Below are 27,048 nucleotides of genomic sequence, written 5' to 3' on the forward strand. Positions count from 1 at the left end.
TTACTTACATCATCTTATCCTATACTAGATATGAAAATAAACTGTTTCTGCCTTCATTGATACTGAGTAGTGATTCCGTTCAAGTCCATAGTTCATCTCATTTTTGAGGTATTTATTTAAAAAAGGCGAAATACAAAAAAGGAAAAGAATTTGTTAATAAAAATAAGTAATGTTTTACAACATGTGTGATTGAGTTTTGTTTAAAAAACATCTCTCTCTCTCTCTCTCTCTCTCTCTCTCTCTCTCTCTCTCTCTCTCTCTCTCTCTCTCTCTCTCTCTCTCTCTCTCTCTCCTCTCTCTCTCTCTCTCTCTCTCTCTCCTCTCTGGATACAGTATGTAAGTATACCAAAAGGAGAGTTGTGATTTAAGACACTAGCAGTCTGGCAAGGCTAAAACAAAATATTAATGTGTAGTTCAAGTTATCTTTTCTAACCTGGAATGCCAATTACAAGGCTAAAATAAAAGAATATCCTTTCAAAATATTCATGTTTATTAAAAGTTTTCTTTTCTAGAGAGGAAACGCCAATTACTTACATCATTATATGCTATACTAAGATATGAAAATAAACTGTTTCTGCCTTTCATTGATACTTAGTAGTGATTTCGTTAAAGTCCATAGTTCAACTCATTTTTGAGGTATTTATTTAAAAAAGGCGAATTACAAAAATGGAAAGGAATTGTTAAAAAAAATAAGAATGCTTTACAACAGTGGTGATTGAGTTTTGTTTAGAAAACATCTCTCTCTCTCTCTCTCTCTCTCTCTCTCTCTCTCTCTCTCTCTCTCTCTCTCTCTCTCTCTCTCTCTCTCTCTCTCTCTCTCTCTCTCTCTCTTCTGGATACAGTATGTAAGTATACCAAAAGGAGAGTTTGATTTAGACACTAGCAGTCTGACAACACTAAACAACATATTATATGTATTAAAAGTAATCTTATCTAACCTGAATGCCAATTACCAGGCTAAAATAAAAAATTCCCTTTCAAAATATTCATTTTATTAAAAGTTTTCTTTTCTACTGTGAAACGCCAATTACTTACATCATCTAATGCTATACTAGATATAAAAATAAACTGTTTCTGCCTTTCATTGATACTTAGTAGTGATTCCGTTAAAGTCCATAGTTCATCTCATTTTCGAGGTATTTATTTAAAAAATGCGAAATACACAACAGAAGGACAGGAATTCGTTAAATAAAAATAAGTATGCTTTACAACAGGGTGATTGAGTTTTGTTTAAGAAAGCATCTCTCTCTCTCTCTCTCTCTCTCTCTCTCTCTCTCTCTCTCTCTCTCTCTCTCTCTCTCTCTCTCTCTCTCTCTCTCTCTCTCTCTCTCTCTCTCTCTCTCTCTCTCTCTCTCTCTCTCTCTCTCTCTCTCTCTCTGGGATACAGCGGGTAAGTATACCCAAAAGGAGAGTTTTGATTTTAGACACTAGAAGTCTGACAACGCTAAAAGAAAATATTACAAGTTATCTTTTCTAACCTTGAATGCCAATTACAAGGCTAAAATAAAACAATACCCTTTCAAAATATTTATTTTTATTAAAAGTTTTCTTTTCTAGCGTGAAACGCCAATTACTTACATCATCTAATGCTATACTAGATATGAAAATAAACTGTTTCTGCCTTTCATTGATACTAGTAGTGATTCCGTTAAAGTCCATAGTTCATCTCATTTTGAGGTATTTATTTAAAAAAGGCGAAATACAAAAAAAGGAAAGGAATTTTTAAAAAAAATAAGAATGCTTTACAACAGGGTGATTCAGTTTTGTTAACAAATCATCTCTCTTTCTCTCTCTCTCTCTCTCTCTCTCTCTCTCTCTCTCTCTCTCTCTCTCTCTCTCTCTCTCTCTCTCTCTCTCTCTCTCTCTCTCTCTCTCACCTCACTCTCTCTTTGATACAGATGTAAGTATACCCAAAAAGGAGAGTGATTTTAGACACTAGCAGTCTGACAACACTAAACAAAATATTAATGTGTATTACAAGTTATCTTTCTAACCTCGAACGCCAATTACAAGGCTAAAATAAAACAATACCCTTTCAAATATTCATTTTTATTAAAAGTTTTCTTTTCTAGTGTGAAACGCCAATTACTTACATCATCTTATTCTATACTAGATATCAAAATAAAATGTTTCTGCCTTTCATTGATACTTAGTTGTGATTCTGTTAAAGTCCATAGTTCATCTCGTTTTTGAGGTATTTATTTAAAAATGCGAAATACAAAAGAAGGAAAGGAATTTGTGAAATAAAAATAAGTACGTTTTACAACATGGTGATTAAGGTTTGTTTAACAAAATCATTTCTCTTCTCTCTCTTTCTCTCTCTCTCTCTCTCTCTCTCTCTCTCTCTCTTCTCTCTCTCTCTCTCTCTCTCTCTCTCTCTCTCTCTCTCTCTCTCTCTCTCTCTCTCTCTCTCTCTCTCTTGGGTACAGAATGTAAGGACACGCAAAAGGAGAGTTTGTTTTAGACATTAGCAGTCTGACAACACTAAAACAAAATATTAATGTGTATGACAAGTTATTTTTCTAACCTCGAATGCCAATTACAAGGCTAAAATAAAACAATACCTTTCAAAATATTCATTTTTATTAAAAGTTTTCTTTTCTAGTGTGAAACGCCAATTACTTACATCATCTTATTCTATACTAGATATGAAAATAAGCTGTTTTGCCTTTCATTGATAATAAGTAGTGATTCCGTTAAAGTCCATAGTTCATCTCATTTTTGAGTATTTATTTAAAAAGGCGAATTACAAAAAAAGGGAAAGGAATTTGTTAAAAAAAAAAATGCTTTACAACAGGGTGATTCAGTTTTGTTTAAGAAAGCATCTCTCTCTCTCCTCTCTCTCTCTCTCTCCTCTCTCTCTCTCTCTCTCTCTCTCTCTCTCTCTCTCTCTCTCTCTCTCTCTCTCTCTCTCTCTCTCTCTCTCTCTCTCTCTCTCTCTCTCTCTCTCTCTCTCTCTCTCTCTCTCTCTGGGATACAGTTGGTAAGTATACCCAAAAGGAGAGTTCTGATTTTAGACACTAGCAGTCTGACAACGCTAAAACAAAATATTAATGTGTATTACAATTTATCTTTCTAACCTGGAATGCCAATTACAAGGCTAAAATAAAACAATACCCTTTCAAAATATTTATTTTTATTAAAAGTTTCATTTCTAGCGTGAAACGCCAATTACTTACATCATCTAATGCTATACTAGATATGAAAATAAACTGTTTCTGCCTTTCATTGATACTTAGTAGTGATTCCGTTAAAGTCCATAGTTCATCTCATTTTTGAGGTATTTATTTAAAAAGGCGAAATACTAAAAAAGAAAAAGAATTTGTAAATAAAAAAAGTATGTTTTACAACATTGTGATTGAGTTTTGTTTAACAAATCATCTCTCTCTCTCTCTCTCTCTCTCTCTCTCTCTCTCTCTCTCTCTCTCTCCTCTCTCTCTCTCTCTCTCTCTCTCTCTCTCTCTCTGTCTATCTGGGTACAGTTGGTAAGGACACGCAAAAGGAGAGTTCTGATTTTAGACATTAGCAGTCTGACAACACTAAAACAAAATATTAATGTGTATTACAAGTTATTTTTCTAACCTGCAATGCCAATTACAAGGCTAAAATAAACAATACCCTTTCAAAATATTCATTTTCATTAAAAGTTTTCTTTTCCAGTGTGAAACGCCAATTAAATACATCATCTTATTCTATACTAGATATGAAAATAAACTGTTTCTGCCTTTCATTGATACTTAGTTGTGATTCCGTTAAAGTCCATAGTCATCTCATTTTGAGGTATTTATTTAAAAAAGGCGAATTACAAAAAAGGAAAGGAATTTGTTAAAAAAAATAAGAATGCTTTACAACAGGGTGATTCAGTTTTGTTTACGAAAGCATCTCTCTCTCTCTCTCTCTCTCTCTCTCTCTCTCTCTCTCTCTCTCTCTCTCTCTCTCTCTCTCTCTCTCTCTCTCTCTCTCTCTCTCTCTCTCTCTCTCTCTCTCTCTCTCTCTCTCTCTCTCTCTCTCTCTCTCTCTCTCTCTGGATACAGATGTAAGTATATCCAAAAGGAAAGTTCTGATTTTAGACACTAGCAGTCCGACAACGCTAAAACAAAATAATTATATGTATTAACAAGTTATCTTTCTAACCTGTAATGTCAATTACCAGGCTAAAAAAAAAAATTCCCTTTCAAAATATTCATTTTATTAAAAGTTTTCTTTTCTAGTGTGAAACGCCAATTACTTACATCATCTTATTCTATACTAGATATGAAAATAAACTGTTTCTGCCTTTCATTGATACTTAGTAGTGATTCCGTTAAAGTCCATAGTTCATCTCTTTTTGAGATATTTATTTAAAAAAGGCGAAATACAAAAAAAGAAAGGAATTTGTGAAATAAAAAAAGTACGTTTTACAACATGGTGATTAAGGTTTGTTTAACAAATCATCTCTCTCTCTCTCTCTCTCTCTCTCTCTCTCTCTCTCTCTCTCTCTCTCTCTCCTCTCTCTCTCTCTCTCTCTCTCTCTCTCTCTGGTACAGAATGTAAGGACACGCAAAAGGAGAGTTCTGATTTTAGACATTAGCAGTCTGACAACACTAAAACAAAATATTAATGTGTATGACAAGTTATTTTTCTAACCTCGAATGCCAATTACAAGGCTAAAATAAAACAATACCCTTTCAAAATATTCATTTTTATTAAAAGTTTTCTTTTCTAGTGTGAAACGCCAATTAAATACATATCTTATTCTATACTAGATATGAAAATAAACTGTTTCTGACTTTCATTGATACTTAGTAGTGATTTCGTTAAAGTCCACAGTTCATCTCATTTTTGAGGTATTTATTTAAAAAAGGCGAATTACAAAAAAGGGAAAGGAATTTGTTAAAAAAAATAAGAATGCTTTACAACAGGGTGATTCAGTTTTGTTTACGAAAGCATCTCTCTCTCTCGCTCTCTCTCTCTCTCTCTCTCTCTCTCTCTCTCTCTCTCTCTCTCTCTCTCTCTCTCTCTCTCTCTCTCTCTCTCTCTCTCTCTCTCTCTCTCTCTCTCTCTCTCTCTCTCTCTCTCCTCTCTTGGATACAGGGTAAGTATATCCAAAAGGAAGATTCTGATTTTAGATATTAGCAGTCTGACAACGCTAAAACAAAATATTTATGTGTATAACAAGTTATCTTTCTAACCTGCAATGCCAATTACCAGGCTAAAATGAAACAATACTCTTTCAAATTATTCATTTTATTAAAAGTTTCTTTTCTAGTGTGAAACGCCAATTACTTACATTATCTTATTCTATACTAGATATCAAAATAAACTGTTTTCTGCCTTTCATTGATACTTAGTAGTGATTCCGTTAAAGTCCATAGTTCATCTCATTTTTGAGATATTTATTTAAAAAGGCGAAATACAAAAAAAGAAAAGGAATTTGTGAAATAAAAATAAGTACGTTTTACAACATGGTGATTAAGGTTTGTTTAACAAATCATCCTCTCTCTCTCTCTCTCTCTCTCTCTCTCTCTCTCTCTCTCTCTCTCTTCTCTCTCTCTCTCTCTCTCTCTCTCTCTCTCTCTCTCTCTCTTATGCCGAATTTAAATAGCTGGTAAGTGTCCCAAACAATAGGGTTATTTTGATACTGTCATTTGTATAAGACAGAAAATATTTCAGCACATGTATAACATGTATGAAAAGTTTTAAATTCACGTTCAGCATCGCTTCACTATATAAGTTTATATACAATAACAATACAAAAAGATAAGAAAGAAAGAAAAAAAAAAAAAAAAAATTACAATACAATAGAGGTATAAATGGTATTGTCATTCCGTATTGTCATGTATCGATATTGTTAAATATATATCATTTTCTAGGCATGTTTTACAAAGACAAATATATAGAATACAAATGCAGGAACATAAGTAGAATGTAATCATACATGCATTTTAATCAAGATAACCTCGTTGTCTTTATGAAAAAGTAAGATAACCTGGCACGATGTACCTTCCAGTTCATTGCACTGTTTTATATGCTACTATGGTCTTTGTTGTCTTTATGTGATTTCTTCTACCAAGAAGGCCAAATACTTTCTTTCGAAATGCTTGATCATTTCGATATCTCAGACATCATACTGATATTATCCATACACATTTCAACATATTCTTTTCATTAGAAGACAGATTAACAGCAATGTCTTAAAGTTGTTTATGTGAAATGTTTGCTCATATGTGTTATTAAGTAATTTACCTACAGAGTTGGGCCGACTTGCAGCGTTATAATTGACTTATACAAATAGATTCCCTAAATTTCTGAAAATAATAACAATCGATCAATCAAATATAGCCTTGTAAACACGCTGCAATTCAGCCGATAGTCACCATCCAGTCACTATCCAGCCGATATTCCTTAGCCAGAGTCTCATTCGTTTTAAAGTTATACGGTTGCGTAAATAGATAGCGAATAATAGCTTAACTTCTTTTCGAAAAAGCCTCATTGCTTTTTGCGTTAAATTTGCAGGCATCGCCTAATGAAGATTTCGATGTCAATATAGTACTATATATACGTACCCCTTATGAAAATGTTTATGGCAATATGTGTGAATATTAATATTTTTTGTTACTTTTTTGCCAGAATTTCTTCACGGGGCTTCAAGAATTCTTACAAAGAAATGAAACGCGCAAAAATCTTTATCGAGGACGGGTTATGTTAGTTGGGGCATATGGTGCAGGGAAGACATCGACAAAAAGAAGTCTTTTTAAAGAACCTTACAAAAGTAAGCATGTGAGCACAGATGGAGCTGATGTCTTCAGTATAGATATCACAGAATGGATTATTAAAGGTAACGTTTTGTCTCATGAAATGCTGCACTAAAATTGTTGTCGAAAAAATAAAGTACTTAAAGGGGTAATACGCACAATAGGGTATTAGGAAACATTGTTTACGTCTGGGCAACCTTCGCGACGGAAAATCCTTGTAATTGCTTTCTACGTTTCAAGTCACTCTTGGTTGTATTATTTTGATGTCGAACTCTCCTCTGAAATGAATGACTGACTCTACAACTCAAGATACTAACATACACATTTGAAGTCCAAAAAACACCTATGGGTGGTTTATTTACTCAAATATAAGCAATTTCTACGTTGTTGTGTTCTCTTTGCAAGAAAATTGTAATGCAACACCCCATTTCATGAAATGATTGATCAAAGTTTTAAGAATCTTTTGGTATCATGTATGCGTCGAGTATTGCAATGATAATATGGCTAAGTCCTACCCACGTCGGAGTTCAAGTGATATGCAAACATTAATATTCGTCCTGCAGCTGATGATCCAACGAAGCATTCCGTTATATGTCTTTTATAGGACTAGGGAACTTAGTACTTGTTTAGCGCTAATGCTCTTACGGAGTGTGTAAACGTTACATATAAAAGGATCTGACCATGTGCTACAGTAATGGACAACGTCGAAAAATTTGTAAAATTTGTTCTCTAATTACCGTCAGCAGCAGTAAATCCCACGTGCGAGTTGCTATATTTAGTCAAGACCTACAATCGAGGTTATCGCTATCTTTGGTGGACTTGTGATTGAAAATGAAAACTCGGAAAAGGAGAGTAAAGTTAGAATGTTAATTATTAAAGTGCCAACGTTGTTGTAGGGTACATGAAAATATATAAAATGATATAACAAAAATGTTTCTACGCATATGTCAATGTTGCAGGGAAACTTTGCTATTTCAAAGGATCCGCATCTCTGCAGACAATTAAGATGGATAGCAACGTTAACACATTTGACAATAAATTATGCATATTGTCCTAATTAATTAGCAACTAAATGTTGAATTCATTTAGACGTTTTCTCTCGTACGCAGGACACTAGTACATTCATGGTGTCCAATCCATGCTAAAATTTGTTCTTTCTATTTACTATTCTGAATTTCAATTTTACAACTCAAGATTGCCCTTGCCTTTCTTTATTACCATTCTATACTCAATTTAAAAACTCGACTTTCTATGTCTACTTCTACATTCTATTCTGAATTCCAAATTACAACTAAACATTTCTCTCACTTTTCTGTTACTATTCTATATTTAATTTTACCACTCACAACCTTAAGGTCAACATTTTGTTTACGTTGTCAATGACGGCTTCATTCTCTCACAATGTAGCAAAATTGTAACTGCATTACTCGGTCAGAGCAATACATTACGTTTCCTGATAGAACAGAGGAGAGGTTGGCACAATTTTCACCGAATGAAATTTCACCCTATTTTACTAATTTATACTTAGCGGAATGTTGTTCGACAAACCGTCGAAATTAAAAGACGTCGCAACTATTTTCAAAGATAAAAAGACAAAAAACGTGTGGTTACGTACTTTCAAAGCTGGAAGTTTGAATTGCCGGACTTCACTGAGTTTTGGCAGACGTTCGTCAGCAAATGATCATTGTTGTTTTAGTTGCTGACGTAATAGGGCTGTGCCTGAAATGTCTTTATCTCTGACCTCTTACCACTTGATCGGCTCTCTGTATTGATATTAACGAAGCAGCCCCGCCGTGAACATAAAATAGTAAAAAGTATATGAATGGTATTTAAATGTTTACATTGTTGTTTTGTTGACTTTTGGAACGCTATATTCACATCACATTTCACTTTTTGTAAAGTACAAAGGACTTACCATTACCTCTTTGAAATCACCTTATTGATAAACTAATTCCGTCAATTTCCTTTTACAGAGCCTAAACTTGGGCTGATCAAAATACAAATAAGAATGATAGTATAATAACAAAAGCTTAGGCCACTTTTAACAACTTGAAATGTTATTTACAGTTTGAGTATATGCTATGCATACTTTGTTATCATATGCCCACGACCGCATCAGTGTCTCCTCTGACGTGAACATGATGTATCAGCCGTGACCAACTCTTTTGGTGTAACCCGCACTAATTTAAAGGCGACCACCTATTATTAAAACAGAACAAAAAATTCTGTCTTACGTCTGATCCCGAAAAGTTTGGGGTTTTGAAAACTATTCTGGTAAAATTGGGCCTTACGGTGTTCAGGACACGTGCTGACGTGTTACGTGTTATTTTGTTGTAGATAAACACTGTACGGAGCCGTGTAATCGTACAATACTGTCGAGAGTTGTCGTTGTCGGTCAGGCTTCAGCCATTCTCCTGTGTTTAGGGTATTTAGTATGTCGGAACGCGAAAAGAAATTATAAGTTAAATGTCACTTAAATTTATAGCAAAGAACAATACAGACAAGATAGAGTAAATGAATACTTAAATGGAAATGATTATTGAACAAGTTTAATGTCATATTTGAACGAAAGAGAAAATTTTTATTTTCAGACAGTGCTATTTTTAATAGTAAATCACACTCTATGCAAATCGCGATCCGATCTTATGTGCTGTATTGTCTCCTGCAGAGTCATGTTAGCCATATGTTGGCTAGCGATCAGCATTATCATAATTATTTTATATCCAGACACTCGTCTTTCCAGGTAGAGGTTAATTCATGCCAGTAAACAACTAAACTTCGCTTAATGTCGCCGTAGTAATTCTTTGTGGGCGCATGGACAAACAGTTCCTTCAAAATTCTGGCAACATCAAATTTTATTGTAGGTTTTCAATCAGTTTCATTTAAATTTAGTCATTCGGATATGATTAAAAGGTGATATCCCATGTTATCACCGCTTGGTCGGGATACATTCGTCCTGTTTCATTAGTGAGGTCCGAGACACATGTACCTGTCACAGTGATTGGTGTCTGTGGTCCAATAAGGTATGCTTACAACCCACTCATTGGCTGGACCCTTTCTCTTAGGTCTCGTTACCGTGTAATGTTCAGTTGACGGCACTGTGCTTGGTTGCGTCATTATGGTGTCCCTGTGTGACTAATAACCTCGTTTTGAATATTCACTGCCTCGTTATGTAGTGTTCAATGTACTTCGTAGAAACCGTTGTAGTAACGAGTCATTCATGATGTTTGAACGTGGTTCGACCGCGACTTGACGACAATGACAAAGAGAACCAGTGTTCACTGAAAAACATGAAGTCATTCAATTTGGATGTTTTATTTAGCACTGCATGCTTGGTGTTTAACGATACCTCCTTTCAATAGTAATATTTTGATGTGGTCGGTAGCGCAAAATAAGCATATTCTTTTCTGTAAATTTGGAAACTTTTGGCCAGTGATGACGTCTTGTCCATTGCTATCTCTAACAAGGCTTACAGAGTTCAGACATTAAGCATATGATTCCAACATCATCACTGCCCGTAAAGCAAAGAAACTACTAAAATTTTGAATGCTACATCCCTTACGACTAATATCACTTGTTACCGTAAAAAATAAGGACGTCCAGTAGTAATGCTGTAAATATCGTTATTTTGGACGGAAAGGTGTCGATGTGGTGGATTTACCGTTATTTCAACGTTAGGTGGAATTACCGGAAACATGGAATATGGAAATGGAAAATGGAATCCCGAATGTGTAGCATGGCGCCTTAAAACGAAAATCTTGTAATGTGAGAAATTTGAAAACACTCACTTCTGCGTTTTCTGACGCATTAAGATACGCAGTCCTGCGTACGATGTTGTTTTCCCGCGCGTTATACGGCCTCACACCACAGCCCTGCTGAGGTCCATAGACGAAACCGGCGACATACGGTCCTGATTTAGACCGCGCATGAAAACCTAATGACATACATACTTTCAAGATCACAGTGTCTGAGCTTTCCGAATATGCAGTATAAAATCAGGAGACAGTTTTTTCTAGCATTTAAAAGTTGCGCAAGCACAGATACAGCGAAAATACAGTCAGCGTTGAATCTTTATTGTGCCGCGCAACAAAATAAAAGCAGCCACTGACGTTTTTGCAGGCAAAGTAGCAATGTCAAGAAATAATTCTATATTGGAAAGATGTGCTTGCGTTACCAGACCCTATTACTTTTTTACATGAACACTGTGTTGATTTCACCATGGATATGTTAGACAAATATATCCATGTCTTGAACAAAGAAAAAATAATAAATAAAATTTCGATGCTATCAATGAGTGTTTTCCGTCTTATGGAAATACAACTGACGCTAAACATGGATATGGCACTTTAAAACGAGAACGGACGTGTGTGGATACGATGGCGGAGGTTCTTTGGGAATAGGTGGGAACAGTCCATAGGTACGGATAGTCGCTGATGTGGGAGGGGCATAAGAGTCGGTCATAGTCGATGACGGTGTACTCGCTGTTGTCGGAATTTCATCTGGACTTTTATGATAGACGTACGGTGATGATACTGGCATCAAATAATATGGACAAGGTGTATAAATACTTGCAAGTACGTTTTCAGCAATCTTTGAGCTGGCTGCTTCGGTGTTTGTTCGGTTGATGTTGTCTCAATCTCGCTTAAGCTACCACCTCGATTGACCAAGGAAGTTTGTGTACATGCAGACGAATGAAATGAGATACCGCGCTTTTCAAGCTCTTTCTGTATAGGATTTACCGTATTTGTGTATTATTCTCTAACTCATCGCTAGGAACTTTTTGTTGTAAAAGAGACACTAAGTGAATCTTTTATCCTGGATTCCAGTTTCCGTTTTCCGTTTTCCATTTTCCATGTTTCCAGTAATTCCGCCCGATCATATTTCGATTTCATTCTTAGAAGAGGGAGTACATTAAAGCAGCATACTGTTTTGAGTCATTTGGCGATGATGTCTTTGAAATTGTTTTAAGTACACTACGGTTTCATAAAATTGGATTGAAATATCGCAATGAGAAAAAGAATTATTACAACTTGTGTACTACATTCCTAATTTACACTAATTGTTGTTCTCCAAACCGAAAGTGAACGAATGTAAAAGGCTCTCCAGCCGGCTGATACCATCTGTGGTGTTCCAACCATGGTACATCACGAGTAATACAACGTGTCTTTTTTGTCTCTGAACCAATCAGAGCGTTTGATTTGCGAGCTTGTATATTATAATTCATGGTCTGCTGTCAGCATGCTCGGAAATTGAAAACGGCCCGCTACATCTGTGTTATATATAAGTGTTACATGGTTCACAAACCTACCGGTGTACAGTCGATATGATCTATATTATTCAGAATGTTTGAGTGATTAGAACAAATTTACAATAGAAGGCCTTTAGTCCACGCCAGCGACCGTCAAAATATCACCTAAAACTGAATCGTTTCCAGCAAGTATTCGGAGCCGCATAGACATTGAACAATACAAGTGTATGTTTCTAAGGCGAAGTTGGTCTTCTGTCTTTGTCTTTGAGCGTTGTGATCGAATCAAGTACCAGGTGCAAACATTTTAAGGTAGCTTTCCACCTTTATCGGGGTATTTATGTCGAAAACACGAAAATGTGTTTTTCCCTGAAAAGTATTCCTGTAATATTAATTTTTAAGTGTGAAGAATATCGTGTTCCGAAAGTTCCTGTTTCTGGCTTAAATTTTGCGATAAAGATTTACAAGAGGAACAGATGCACGTTTTTACGTTTTGAGACTACCTTTAAATCTTGATTAGCAAAGGATTAAGCTAAGCGACAACGTCACAATATTGTCGCGTGCACTTGGACAACATCCGCTGTAAAAATTCCATTGACACCTACCGTTCACTGCGTGTGTCAAAACCATTGTTTGTATGCGTAGCGATCAGGCGTAGCAAGGGGGATCATACGGTTTTCTCATAGGGGTGGTCGACCCTACAAGATGGCAACTTATAAGTATTAGCGACACAACGAGGCCATACTTGTGAAGTTCTTGAAGATCCAATTTCCGGTTAGTACGGAAGACAAAAGCAGCATATATCGAGTGTTTCAATCTACAGCATGAGTAACGGCAAGACCTGCAGTTATTATCAAATAAAAGTGTTAAAAAGTCACAGTCAAGTTCGCTTGTCAGAGATCGCCCGCCCATCACGCTTGTTCATTTCAATGATCATCGGGGCAGACTGTAGTTTTCATCAGAATCCAAAGGCTATATTTAGCAGCATAATCCGAGTCAGACGAGTCTTTCGGTGAGCCGTGTATTTGTAGTTGCTTTGCCACATACCGAATGTTTTATTTGAGACATTTTTGCGCGTTTCAAAAAGCATCCGGAGCATTTGATACATCGTAAAAATGCGGAAAACGAAAAAGGGGTCCTCGAAAGTCTACAACAATCACACAGATGTCCATAAGTGTAAACGACAGGCTGCGAATTTCAGAGAAGGGATCATACTACAATCAAACTTTAACGCCGATGCTCGATGATTTGTCGTCCGATAAGAGCATTAAATTAAATGTTGTAACGATACCGTTGACACGCAATATTTCGAGACACCTCTCGAAGAGAATAGCGGATCAGATGATATGACGTTCTTGTCTTTTATGTTCAAGTTTCTCAATTCTCTCCTTTGACTTTGTTGCCGCGGACTGGTATCTGGTTATGGCAGCCAAAATGACTCCAGGAACGGTGTTCACCACAGAAATGTCGTAAAGAGCGAAGGCAAACTATTGTCTGAGAAACGCTCGGAGTTGAATGGTGTTATTCTGTTTAGGCGTGTGAATTTAAACAATATAGCAACTCACTGAATCACAGCATGTAGGTTTTTTAAGCCTCATGATCACAGACACTGCCAATCTATATCTACATATAAATGCAGGTATTTTTGTCGTGTTGTCAACCAATATTCCATTCGCTATGTCACTCATTATTGAGATCGCTTGATCATACCCTACCGCGGCTATGAATCCTTTCCGAGATAGAATGCTGACATAAAATTACATTATACTAGTGTATTTACGTTTGTGTAGACGGCATCGAGATGCCGTAGCAGTCCCGACAGTTAGGTCGAACAGTTATAATAATAATAATAACAAGGCAGTATTGCTGAAGGCAATGAGTACTTGGGCCGTGATAGAGTAATTTTGAGGACAATATATACTACTATTCAAATATGGTCTTGAATTTCCTCCTGTCAATTAGGCATTTGATTAACTGGTTATTAAACGAAGCAATGGCATGACAACGGCAAAATATGTCTAGCAACTTTTGTGGAGTTTGAGGCAGGGGTTCTTTATTTATAGTGAAAATTGCTTAAACTCCTTAAATATTCAATTACAGCAAATTTCTTTTGTTCTCGATGGTAGATGTCTAATATTTAGATGGGCATATTTAGATTTCTACCCTATATTTATCCCTATATACCAAAAATCGGACATCCAGCTCTATTGGCTTGCTCAGAATTAGATATGCGCATAATTAATGAGGTACAATATGTGGTGTCATAAGGTGTCCCATCATACCAAATATAAAGGGTGTAGCACTTGTGGTTACTGAGTTGTGGACAAATATATCTATTTGAGGTCAAAGGTCATTGAGGTCACGTGACATTTTGTCAAAATAATTGTATTGCTAAGTTATTCCTATATACCAAAAATCAGACCTCTAGCTCTATTGGCTCGCTCGCTTGCAAACAATCTCATAAACCTGGCCATATGGGCAACTGTGTATGGGCAGCTGGATGCTTGACTTCCCGGAGAAGGCGAGCTGTCACGTTCAAGCTCAGGATTATTTGTCGATCAAATTTCAGTAAATTTACCTTACCTAGATGAAATTTTGTCTATAGGCTGAAATTTCGCCGAATTTTGACGAAATTGCACCGATTTTTCAGGTTCATATCCGACATTTTTGAGTTTTGAGTGCAGACAGAAATAAGTTTTGAGGCAACATGGCTGCGACCCCGTGTTGACCCCAGTATCTGCTAAAGTGCGGGTTGCGGGCTGCGGGTTTTTAGAATTATGGCTAGATTTCTAATATATGTAATATGGCATTTAGTATATAAGAAATAAACCTTTATAATGTGTCTATTATCAATAATGATGATCAGGTCTATCGTACAGTATCCTTTTCCTGCGAAGTCCATATTTCACCATCAGGTCAAGATGGTTAAATTAATGAAACACTACTATATGGTGTATTTTAACGTAATACTGTATATTTGAAGGCTGTTGAAAACATCAATGCTGTAAACTTGATTTTTTGGACTAAAGATGCTATAACAGACCAAACCAAACGGGTGAAAATACGTCATGTTTCTGAAAAAAATCAAAATCTGCTAAACTAAAAGCGGCGATTCCGAGGACCAATTTATTTATTCCGAGCTGCCTGGTCATTACAACTAATTAGGGATCTGAATCACTTTTCTTTCTTGCCATGGATGTGAGTGAGAAATATACGTAATACCAGACTGACAAAAAAAAATCGCGCCTCGGAAATGTCGCCACTTATCGCGGAATGAAAATTGTTACATTTCTAGTATCAGGCCATAGGAAGTAAATTCTCTGTAATGCATCCATTCACAATTCGGTTCCAGGGCAACTCATACAGAAAATTAAACATGCCTAGTTAAATGCAATGCATAAGGAAAGATGTGACTTAAAAAAGCGTAGAAGTGATGTGTATTGTAAATGCCGTGTATTTTTCATGAAATCTTTAAAAAGAAAAAGACGTACAACAAAGGACTTGGTTTACTTTGCCGTTTCGGTTCAAGCGAGGTCGCGACCTCAGAGAACGACATTCTGCTAACATTTTACGCGAGAATTTCAGTGGGAAAAACACGCCGGTGCGTTGCCTTATTTTCAGGAATCGATCTAATAGGAATATTTTTGGATGAGTTTGTGTTCTGCAGCTCTCAATAATTTATCTCCTAATATCATGAACGTATGACTTGCACCTGCAGTATGATAGTCGCTCCATGCCGGTATGCCCCTTCAAGCATTTGATCCAGCGTGACTTTGAAAAGTTTCCTGGGACTATAATCGTGTTCACCACAATAAAATTATTTGAAACGGCGTTGAAAACGATTTTGAAAATTGTGCTCTTATCGGCGGTTGAACTATCTGAAGTGTGAGAAGGGCGAAAATGATATAAAAAAACACACATTTTTTCATGCCCGCAACCCGCAGCCCGCAACCCGCAAAATAGCGCATCCGGTTGACCCTGCCTAGCCCTGCGTATACGATGCTATGTGCTACAGCTAACCCGCATCGTACGCAGGGCTATAGAGTTGCCGACATCGACGGTTATTTACGACAAATGAATAAAAGACTGTCATTTTTGGAAGCGATCGAGTAGCTGAGGTAGGCTGGGATACGACTTGGGCCCAAGAACGCTGAATTTCGGCAGTAATTTGGCTTTTTACGTGAAGTCCCAAAATGGATTTGAAGTCACCGACCCTACGTACGGGTCTTTGCAGGGCTGTGGTGAGCGGGGCGATTAGCTGTAGCGGAACACACAGCATCGTACGCAGGGCTAGTTGACCCCAAGTGAAAATGTCTTCGCGATCAAATCTTCCTATATTTTTTCAGAATCATCCTCCAAATTATCCAACATTCGCGTTAGAGTTCAGCTCGCTTAGAGTATCATAACATTCTTCGGCCTTCGTTTAGATCGACCCTAATCTCTCCCATCTAGGAAATAAATACACAAGCTACCTCGACAAAACTTCGTGCACCATCCAGGACCAAACGCACCACAAATCTGTCTTGACGTCATCATCTCCTTAATGGTAATCGGCATACCGTATTTTTTAGCAAAGGAGACACAGAATACGTCGGAGTATTTAGTTTCAAAACGTATTACATTGTGTGATGTTGTCAAAAAAGGTAATGTTACTGCAGTGGTATAATTACAAAACACAAAAGTTCAAATCAGTTTATTTTGGACTGGCTTTACCCAACATTTCATATTGTTTCTTATGCCAGATTTGACCACGTACTTACTGGCGACCCCTTTACATGCAAATTTTGTGTCAAATGGTGTGTTCTCCTGGAAAAACAAACGTACGATTTCTATATGAAGGAGGCGAAATTTGCCCTCAAAACTCGAAACCACCCCTTTATGGGGTGTACCTAGCTATTTTGAACGAGCTTCTCGAATCTGCAGCTCTATTTCGAAATGATGGTCTGGTTTTCTCAGCTCAAGGATAAGTGTTCTCCATCGCTGTGGGCATTACTATTCTCAACTGGGGGTACAGTTTCCAGTCGTAATGTTTTTCATTGTGTCCGGGATATAAAACCTTTCCTTTTCAAACTTTCACTTTGATTAACACTAGTCCACATCTTGTCAGTGATTAAACATGTTTCATGTTTAAATGTTAAATTCTGGTCTCGAGCCCTCCTGTTCGACCAAACTGAAATTACCCCTCCCACTTTGGCTCGTCCAGTGGGTGTAGCAAGGGTCGTGCCATCGCTTAGGAAACGGAGGGTGCATTAATTGTTGCATTTCGATGCACATTTTGATTATATTCAGAAGATTTTGTGGCAAAAACTCAGATAGAGAAGCATTTATATTCACATCTCACTTATTCATGACTGGCTGAGAGCAGCACTTCCATTAAGTTAGCATCATTACGCCATTTATTATGCCAAGAAAGATGAAGCCAAGACATTTTGCCCTCCCTGGTCTCAGCAAGAAATGGTTATACCTTACAGAGTTTTTTCCCACGGAATGAAAACAAATGTACTTGGGCTGAGGCCCAAGTACAATAATAATTTTATTTTTTCTAAAGCGATTTCCATCAATAAAATATCAAACCGCTTTACAATAAAATAAAATACAACAGTTAATACTCTGTCTAAATCTTACAGATAACCTGTCAACAATTATGCATAATCCCTCGCTGGGGAATTCTCACGTTTATTTATTAATAGGTCACTGTGTATACATTGTGCTATGAAAGGAAACATCGCTCCCGAAAATCTCCCTTTTTAGCCTTATTTTAACCGCTGACACTGATTTCAATGAGTGGAAACACTGTTTGGTTTGAATAGTTAATTGAACGATCTCGTTTTGGTGTTTTATCTGTCGAGTAAATTGTTTATGGACATTCAAAAGGAAAAAAAACGAACCACGTTACTAAATCGCCTTTTTCTCAGTTTGGCATTTTGTCACATTGCAGCACGCTCAAAAAAGTTTAACCCGAGAACGCGTGAATGGAAGTCCACCAGATTTTCACAGATGTTTGTCGAATAGGTTGTCTCTAAACTCGTATCTCAGATTTTAATTTAGGTCTTTAGAGTCGAGTTATCGCTGCTTAATTAGACGGCATTGTCAGACTAATCGGTTGATAAACTTTGATTCAACACTGTGAAAAAAACTAAGGCTATTTTCAAAAATCTGAGACACGGTCTCGTAGCCAGTATTCTGAAGTGTAATTACTCGTTGACACCTAGAAAATAGCTCCCTTCCACTCTGACTTAAAGTCAGTTTACCCAACTTCTTTACACTATTACTAAAATCTTCATACAAATCATATGTTCTTGATCAAACAAAACAATTCATAGAAATAGCTTTCAGGTGATATATAATACTTGGGTAAAAATACACAACTTGACGGCAAAACTCACATTTGAAAAGAAGTCGCAAAGGTGGAACGCTACCTTAAATAACTGGTTACCACAACGCTAGCCAGGAAGTAAATCGGACACTACATTGCGAGGCAGCAAACGCTACATATTATATACACAAGGATACAAGTCAACCAATCACAGTGCCGTGAGATGAACATTACATGGTAATGAGACCCATGAGAAAGGGTCCAGCCAATCAATGACCTTTAAGCGAACCTTATAGGACCGCAGACACCAATCACTGTGGTCGGTACATGTGTTTCGGACACAAATCATTGGTCATTTTGAAGCAGGACTATTGAAATTCATGAGGATGCGGCCCACATCACATTCGTCTTCGACCCGTGTGGTGAAGCAAACATCCTCACTCGTAGCAATACAATCCAACCAAGCGATGATAACATTGGATAAACTTCTCTTATATTCACTTGATTTTATTAATTTACCTATCATATCCATTGATAAAGTGGGGTCTAATACAGATATGAGCACGAAAAGGATTTTTTTCAATCAAATTTGCTTACGAGTAGTTTTTTTTGAAATGGTGACTATCACCAAAGACACCTGCGCTTCCCCAGTTTGTTCCTAACGCAAAAGATCGATCGTAGGAACGATAGATATAGATGTCAGAATAGTTGTATTTTTTATTAAATTGATTGATTTAAGCATTTATAACGCAACTGCTCAGGTATGTTAATGCATGGGCATAGGCTTACATACATGTAAAATCAGTTTGAACATACTTTTTAATCAGACTGGTCAGAAAATTGTGAAAATTGCCAAAAATATGTTTTGCATTTGATTAAGTTGAAATTTGTCAAAATATATAACCTAAGTCAGATCACGTGACCGTAATCTATTATTTTCCCGCCAAAATTGTATATTGCAAATAACTGAATATTCCAACCGTCAAACATCAAAATATTTAAAATATTATGACCAACTAATGTAAAATTGGATAGGAACTTGTATTAGAACTAGTGGCAGATGCAAAATTATTGAATTTTGAATGACATTTCTTCACAAAAAACAATAAATACAATATTTTTTACGTTTTGCATGAATATTTTGAATATCAGAAAGAAGTATAGATAGACTTTCATGAGTGCCATGTATTTTTGAAAGAATATGATAGGTGTTGTTCCCAATAAGGCAGAGAAAAATCAAAAAAAAATTAACGGGTTACGGTTGGAATATTGAAATTAATAAAGACATAAATTTTGGCGGGAAAATATCAGATTTGGTCACGTGACTCAACTCGTCAAGATTTAGGCAGACATTAATTTTAAAGAATTTAATAATTCCAATAATTTGGCCAAATATCAATGAAATCCGGTGGTGTTTAAAGATAACTGATCATTTTCTTACTTTTGGGCTTGATGGGTACAAACACCCATGCATTAACTTACTTGTCTAATTGTTTTATGTAGAGTCTACTACCGAGTACAAAGGTGATAAATCTATCATTGAAACGCAGAAGTTATTGACAGATGTCCTCATAGGCGGAATTGTCGAAGATCCCTCTATTGCTAATATACCGCAAACACACAGAAACCCACAATGGCTGAAGTTGCCGATGTATTGGATGCAGTAAAACTGGAAGGAGAACGAATATCTGAAGCTCATGAAAGGTTATCTGGCCAGATTACAGAAAAGCAATTCCGACAATCGATGAGGAGTGAAGAATCAGATGTATTCTTCAGTTTATGGGATTTTGCAGGACAGAGTATATATTACATCACACATCAGGTTTGTTTCCTTTTTACCGTGATATTTGTCCAAAGAGTCAATTTTCAAAAACAGATACTTGTCCTCATAAAGTATATAGCCGCATTAAATTTAGATAAAACCTCGTTGACTGTATTTTTGCATACTACTTACCAAAATTATCATCCAATGATCTGAAACATACTTTAATTCCCTGTCATGAAGTCATTTGTCTTCTAAAAAGTCACTACAATACTTTGTTATTGGTCAGTCGATAGTTAGCTCATTATATGGGCAATCAAAAGCTAACTTAACCGACAAAGTAATCGATTTTATATTTATTTTGAGAGATTTATTGGTTATGAAATATTTACTAAGTACCAAACATACCAAAATAGTATGATGTATGGTTGAGATAAAGTGACACTAATACTTGACTTTCTTATACTTGACTTAATACTTGCTATATCTCAGTGACGTGGGCCTTTTACATCAAATGTAGAAATAATTATTGAATATATATAATTTAAAAACTCTTAAATTTTAACGATTTCCATAAACAGCATTTCATGCACATCTGTCTGTCTCTTTGTCTCTGTCTCTCTGTATGCTCTGTCTCTCTCCCTCCCCCTCTCCCTCCGTCTCTGTCTCTGTCTGTCTGTCTGCCTGCCTGTCTGTCTGTCTGTCTGTCTGTCTGTCTGCCTACCTCAGGTATTCCTCGCAAGTCGGGTCATCTACATTCTTGTAACTGATCTCAGCAAGTCTCTTGACGACACTTTGCCTGTCGGTGATGGTGAATATTGGACAGTAAAGCGTAAGTACCTGAGGTGGTAATGATTAAGACTGCAGTATTTGACGGTCAATCTGAAGTTCTTTGTTTCTCTATTTTTGCAGGGTCTCGGTTGTCACATGTCAGACGAGTGAATATACAGCACGCGTGTCTCATAACCAATCACATCACTTTGCATCCGCATCGTATCGTCTACATATCGCCACGCATATATTGGTCGCATCAGCATCGCAATCGTATCCGCACCGTATCGGCTAAATATCGTATCGCTGATTGGTCACATCGATATGGCATCATTCATGGATTTCAGCGATCGCTAACGCGTCATATCACATACGCATCATCGTTGCTTGTAAAAATCGCATCAATGTTGTCAACTTGCGTCATTATAGGGAAAGATCAAACATACTTAATGTACAGATTATCGAATCGTACCTAAACAAACTTTCCGGAACGTTTGTTTTTTATCTTTAATCATGGTAAAATCTAACAAGTTACGTGTTGTTATCATAATCAAATGAAATGTTCTGAGGCCGACTTTAACATTTCAGTCTGTAGGTGAAAACCTTTAACATTGCTTTGACCGATATTATTATTATTATTTATTATTATTATAAACCTCTTTAAAGCGCACTACACATGCGTCTCAGCGCGCTGTACATGACTGAAGAAGAAAAAAAAACATGACTAAAATGAGAGCAAAGATTGTTTAAAATAAACAGTCACAAATATCACAAAGAAATCGATATGGGACGATAAATAAGTTATATCGTACTGTCGTGATGGTTTTGTACGAATTATATGCTTAAAGAGTTATCTTTTCATAGTAAAATGCGGCCTCGGCAAATTTGTCTCAACATAGAACATTCGATATGAATAACCATTATCTCCGTAGATGTCGGAAATTGCCAGTGAAATGGGTTTACAGAAATGAATCTTATTATCGTGTTATCCAGCTCGGAAGGTAATAGTTCCATCATAAATTAAAACACTTGTCACGTCAGAAATTTTTCTGAAATGGAAAATGAAAGGAATACCTTCGTTACTAATAGAAAACTTTTCTAAAAGAAAAGAAACTAAGAAAGGACGACATTATCAGACATTTAAGTAAAAATGACATATTTGAACGTCACATTAACTGTTGTTACAGAGATAATTATTTATTCAGCATAATTCTTGAACAAAAGGAGTTACTACTTATTTACCAAATTAAAATTGTTTTTAAGAATTCAATCTTGGTTTTGAACCGGTAAAATGTGACCGATTGTACCTTTATCGAGCTACGATCCCGGGGATGCGATGCTACCTGAGGTGATCGATCGATGCGATGCAATGTATCCTCTGATGCTACAATGATGTGATCTACGTTTTTCCGTGTTGATGCGATGCGTATGCATTGTAGGAAAATAATGATGTAATGCGTATGCGATACGTATGAGGTGCATATGCGATGCGAGAAAGTAATGATGCGATGCCTTGCTATTCATCCTTGAGCTGCGACAATGATGTAATCTTCGTTTTCCCTGTTTATGCGGTGCGGATGCGATACTTATACGATGTAGGAAAATATTGATGTCATTCGATGCGGATGCGAAAAATGCGACTGTTGCGCGACACGCGTACTGTAGGTTGACATACACTTGGTGATGAAATTTTTTATGATTTTGGTACACACCGGGTCGTCTGACAGCATTTGCTAATACGTTAAAAAAGTTGATATGTCCTGGTATTATTTTCAATATGGCTGTTAAATATTTTATATGCATGCGAATAAAATAATCTTTACGGCCCAGATACGAGTTTTAAGGACAAGGGTTGTACGGCGGTAGATTTCGAGTATGTGCGGGACCGTATGTCGTATGACCGAGGCTCGCGAGACCCATATCAGGGTCGGATCAGTTTTATCTGATACCTTTCTGCGGTCACAAGTAGAAGTATAATTATTACTTTTGAAATTTTGCTAATGACATCGTGATTTCATAAGCGCAAGCTAAAGACAAAATACCTCGCGTTTTGATGTGAGCTTGACGTCGCTTATTAAGGTGGTTGGAAAGGCTAGAGCGTCAGTTATAAATTTCAACAAAAGTATTAAAATATAAAAGTAGTCAACATTCTCTGTGGAATAAAAAAACTAGACATTTGGGCACAAAGGCATTGCAGAGTTATAGCCTGTTAAAACTCCTGAAAAACTGACCAAATAAGAAGAAGTTGGGGAGTCCTTAGCGTATTAACTGTGCTAGAGGTCCCCTAGCTTTTAATAAAATGTTTGAAAAGGGAAAGTCATTATTTGCTGTTTTTCAGGAAAGTTTGACAAGGCGGTGCTGGCATTCAGAGTGAGTGACTGCTATTGTAAATGCATTTTTAGATTCTTTGAGTGTCAAAGAGGTGTCAAAAGTGAGATTAACAAAAAAAATACTCTATGACTTCAAAAGAGGGGTGCAAATATGGCTTGTTTTCAACATTTTTGACAGAATAACAGTTTTCCTACATAATTTTATACCAATTTATAATCCAACTTTGAAATGAGATATGGACATGGAATTTTTACAGCCTTTTAACAAGGTTACAGATAAGATTTGTACGGCACAATTTTCCTGTATTTGAAGTACTTTTTGAAAAATCACATTTTGAAATTTGAAAGAATTTTTAATAATTTTTTGATATATAAACCCATGTAAAATCATAAAAACAAATTTTATTTACAATTCCTGCCGTACAAATCTTGCAATAAATAGTGTCAACATATTTATAACTAATTTGGTAATATTAATACTATCCAATTATTATTAAATTCAAATATGTAAAAAAATATGAAAAATTAAATTTTAATATTTACTGGTGTCATATTTCAAAATCATGGCTGCAAATATACAATTTTTATATTCTTTGGAGAAAATATTAATTAAGGGAGTTATCCTGAAAATTTGAACTAAATATCTTGATTCTAACACTTGAAACTTGACATTAACTCTGAGAAAAGAATTGGTGCAAAAATAGCCTTTCCAACCACCTTAACATATGAATACCCTTATTCTAACCTAAGAGCTATCATTAACAAACTTCAAAACACACACGACAAAATTGCAAGAATCGAAAGAAGAGGTCAATCGTAAATAGATTTTAACGCTTAATAGATATTTAAAGTTTAAAAATCATGTAGTTTAACATTAACCTTAAGTTTGCTGCGCACGTGCCTGACACAAACAGATTGCACTGATGTAATGCATTATTGCCTTTCACGATGAATATTGCCTTGTAACAAGTTTCTTCTCAACATCACGGACCGTGTGATGAAACAGCGGAAATCGGGAAAAAGTCATAGAACGGCCAACAAACTTTCTCTAAATCACCGACTATCAGTCTCAGAGTTGTTCTCTACCGTAAGGGCGTTCGCGGGCGTTTGTTTTCTGCGTTCATTGCAAGCACGCGTGAGAGAGTAGAGCGACAATCTATTTACTGTCCGTCTCGAGATTAATGTCACATTCTCAAATTCTGCAGGGAAATATATCCCGAGTGTCTTTCTGAAACAGCTATGCAATTTTTTGTGCTCATCGCAACCATGGAGTTCAAAGTTCGTGGTAAGGGAGGCGTCATGATTTACAGCCGGGAGGGATCGGAGGAATTTCAACGGAAACTCTGAAATTTTGAGTAACCCCACTCCCATCAACCATGATGAATTTGAGTAAACCGCCTCTCTAACACTGAAATTTTGACTGTCCCCACTTAGAAAAGTTAAATATAAATACATGTATTTTTAAACTTTATAAAAATATAGCAATAGTAATGAGCTTTCGAATCATGGTGTACCGTGCTAAATTATCCGATCATCGGTTATCTCATGACGGTTGGAAAAGGTGAAAACAACAAAATGAAATTCAAATTCACAACAAAATATTTATAAAATCTCACGTTATAACCAGTATCCAACCGTATAGTATTGTTTAAATTGGATGGTATCATGACAGGGTTCTCATTAGGATATCTGACTTAAAGTACGATGGGGAGAGAACACGCGAGAGGCTGAGGGGGGAGTGTCAGGGGGTGTCCCCTATCTTGCCTGGAAAAGGTTGAGAAATTGATGTGTGCAATGGTGCAGTCTGAGAGGTATTTTAAATTTATATTTTTACTAACAAAAAAACTGTTCGAACGCCCCAAGAGGAAGAGCACGAGAGGGGGCTTCCCTACCCCTCGCATCGAAAATTTTGAGAAATTGATGTGTGTAATGGTGCAATCTGTGAGGTGTTTCAATTTATTTTGCACTCGGTAAAACTGTTTAGAAGTGACATTGAGCGATGGTATTTTTATTACATTTTTTGCGTGATCAGTGTTTAAGTCACAATATTCAACAATAAAACAATGACAATAAATTTTGTCAAAAACAGTTCTCAGTTTGCCAGCGATTGAAGACAAAAGAATATGCAGGAATGGAAAATCTTTGATCATCTAGTGTCATTTGTAAAATCTTACATTTTCGAAGACGATATTAGAGGACCAACAGTCAGAGTCAGTATATTTTTAGTCTATTCATTAGTTTTTTTGCAACCTCGCCAGCCATATAATTTCCCCAGCTGCCAGCTTCTGAATGAAAAGCCTGAATCACGGTAGGTTAAATATCAAAATGGTTATGGAACTGAATCTATTCAAATACAAATGACCTCAAAAGAGGGATAAAACTGCAGCAAGTGTGAAGGAATACAGTAAAAAATTGGCCGACTAGCGGGAAATACAGTACTCGTTAAAATAAAGAGCAAAGTTAAAACAAATACAGTAAAATACTAACCGACCAGCGGGAGATAAAACACTTGCAAAGCAGAGAATAAAAAGCGCAGACGTTTCGGGTGCAACCCTTCGTCAGTACTAAAAACTCGCTAGAGAAACGTGAAAACACAAGAAAGAAAAACAGCCAATCAAACAAGGGAACGATCTTTAACGCGTTCGATCGTTCCCTTGTTTGATTGGCTGTTTTTCTTTCTTGTGTTTTCACGTTTCTCTAGCGAGTTTTTAGTACTGACGAAGGGTTGCACCCGAAACGTCTGCGCTTTTTATTCTCTGCTTTGCAGTGTTTTATCTCCCGCTGGTCGGTTAGTATTTTACTGTATTTGTTTTAACTTTGCTCTTTATTTTAACGAGTACTGTATTTCCCGCTAGTCGGCCAATTTTTTACTGTAATCTATTCAAATATATGTTTCTTTGATAATTAAGGATTAATTCACACCAGTTCAATTTTATCCTAGATCCTGTGAGAGTTTTGAGAAATTGATGTTGCAATGGTGCAGTCTTGTGCAATCTGAGAGGTGTTCTAATTTGCATTTTACTTTTGTAAAACTGTTAGAACACCCCAAAGGGAGAGCACGAGAGGGGTGTCCTCCCCCTCTAGCGTCAAAATTTTTGACAAATCAATGTATCCAATGGTGCATTTGAGAGTTGTTTCAATTTATTTTGACGGCTCCCTAATGATGCCCCATAACGTGAAGATTATTGTTACCCATCCTTCTTTCGCAGAATGCTTGTCTTCTTCCTTCAATGGGAGAAATAGCCTTAGATGCTCAAGGTTACTCTGTTCTTTGTAGTTACTTCCGCTTTGCCTTCACTGCTTTGTTAGCCAGTTTGAATGACTTATCATTCGAAGAAACGCCGTGCCGCTTATAAATAAGTGTCTCTCGATGCTGTGTTTCAAGCACGAGATTAAATCTGGCTTGCAGTCATTCCTGTCGCCCTTCCTCATATTGAATGTAAAATACGGCCGAGTATCCATTCATAAGATGTCAGAGTTAAAGAGCTGTCGATCGTCATCGAACCCATATCAGATAAGTCGCCGCATCTTCTTTACATCTCTTCCGGTCTCTGTGACAGTACTGACCTTTTGTCTGAGATTTGATGGAGATGGTCACGGAATCCATGTTTTGCTGTGCAATAATTGATTTCTTAGTTCTTGTCTTTGCAAAGTTGCCGTTGGTATTACCGAACAAGAGAAAAACAATTTTGCAAGAACTCCCTGCAAACTCTGCATTATTTTGACAGCTTTTTCCAAAACTTTCAATCGATATCAGCTATACGCAGACAACACTCTTCGAATCAATCACTTGCTTGTTTATGAGTTAAGAGTGTAAAAACAGCAACACACCCAGTAACCAGAATGAAGGTCGTTCACAAATGCACGCGGTTGCTCATATTTAGGCAAAG

The 27,048-nt window shown here is 36.5% G+C and overlaps 2 protein-coding genes across 2 annotated transcripts in view; both read left to right on the forward strand.

Moving 5' to 3' along the window:
• The window catches only part of LOC139136829 (uncharacterized), a 328,762-nt gene that overhangs the window by 86,813 nt on the left and 214,901 nt on the right, over nt 1–27,048 (forward strand). The window lies entirely within an intron of this gene.
• Nucleotides 6,629–27,048, forward strand: part of LOC139136828 (probable serine/threonine-protein kinase pats1) — a 32,422-nt gene continuing 12,002 nt past the window's right edge. The window contains exons 1-3 of the mRNA XM_070704664.1: nt 6,629–6,817; nt 19,799–20,117; nt 20,787–20,889. Coding sequence (XP_070560765.1) covers nt 19,929–20,117; nt 20,787–20,889 — 292 coding nt within the window. The 5' untranslated portion in view covers nt 6,629–6,817; nt 19,799–19,928. The remainder of the gene's footprint in view (nt 6,818–19,798; nt 20,118–20,786; nt 20,890–27,048) is intronic.

Source organism: Ptychodera flava, chromosome 7, assembly GCF_041260155.1.
Source record: "Ptychodera flava strain L36383 chromosome 7, AS_Pfla_20210202, whole genome shotgun sequence".
In the NCBI taxonomy this organism is placed as follows: domain Eukaryota; kingdom Metazoa; phylum Hemichordata; class Enteropneusta; family Ptychoderidae; genus Ptychodera; species Ptychodera flava.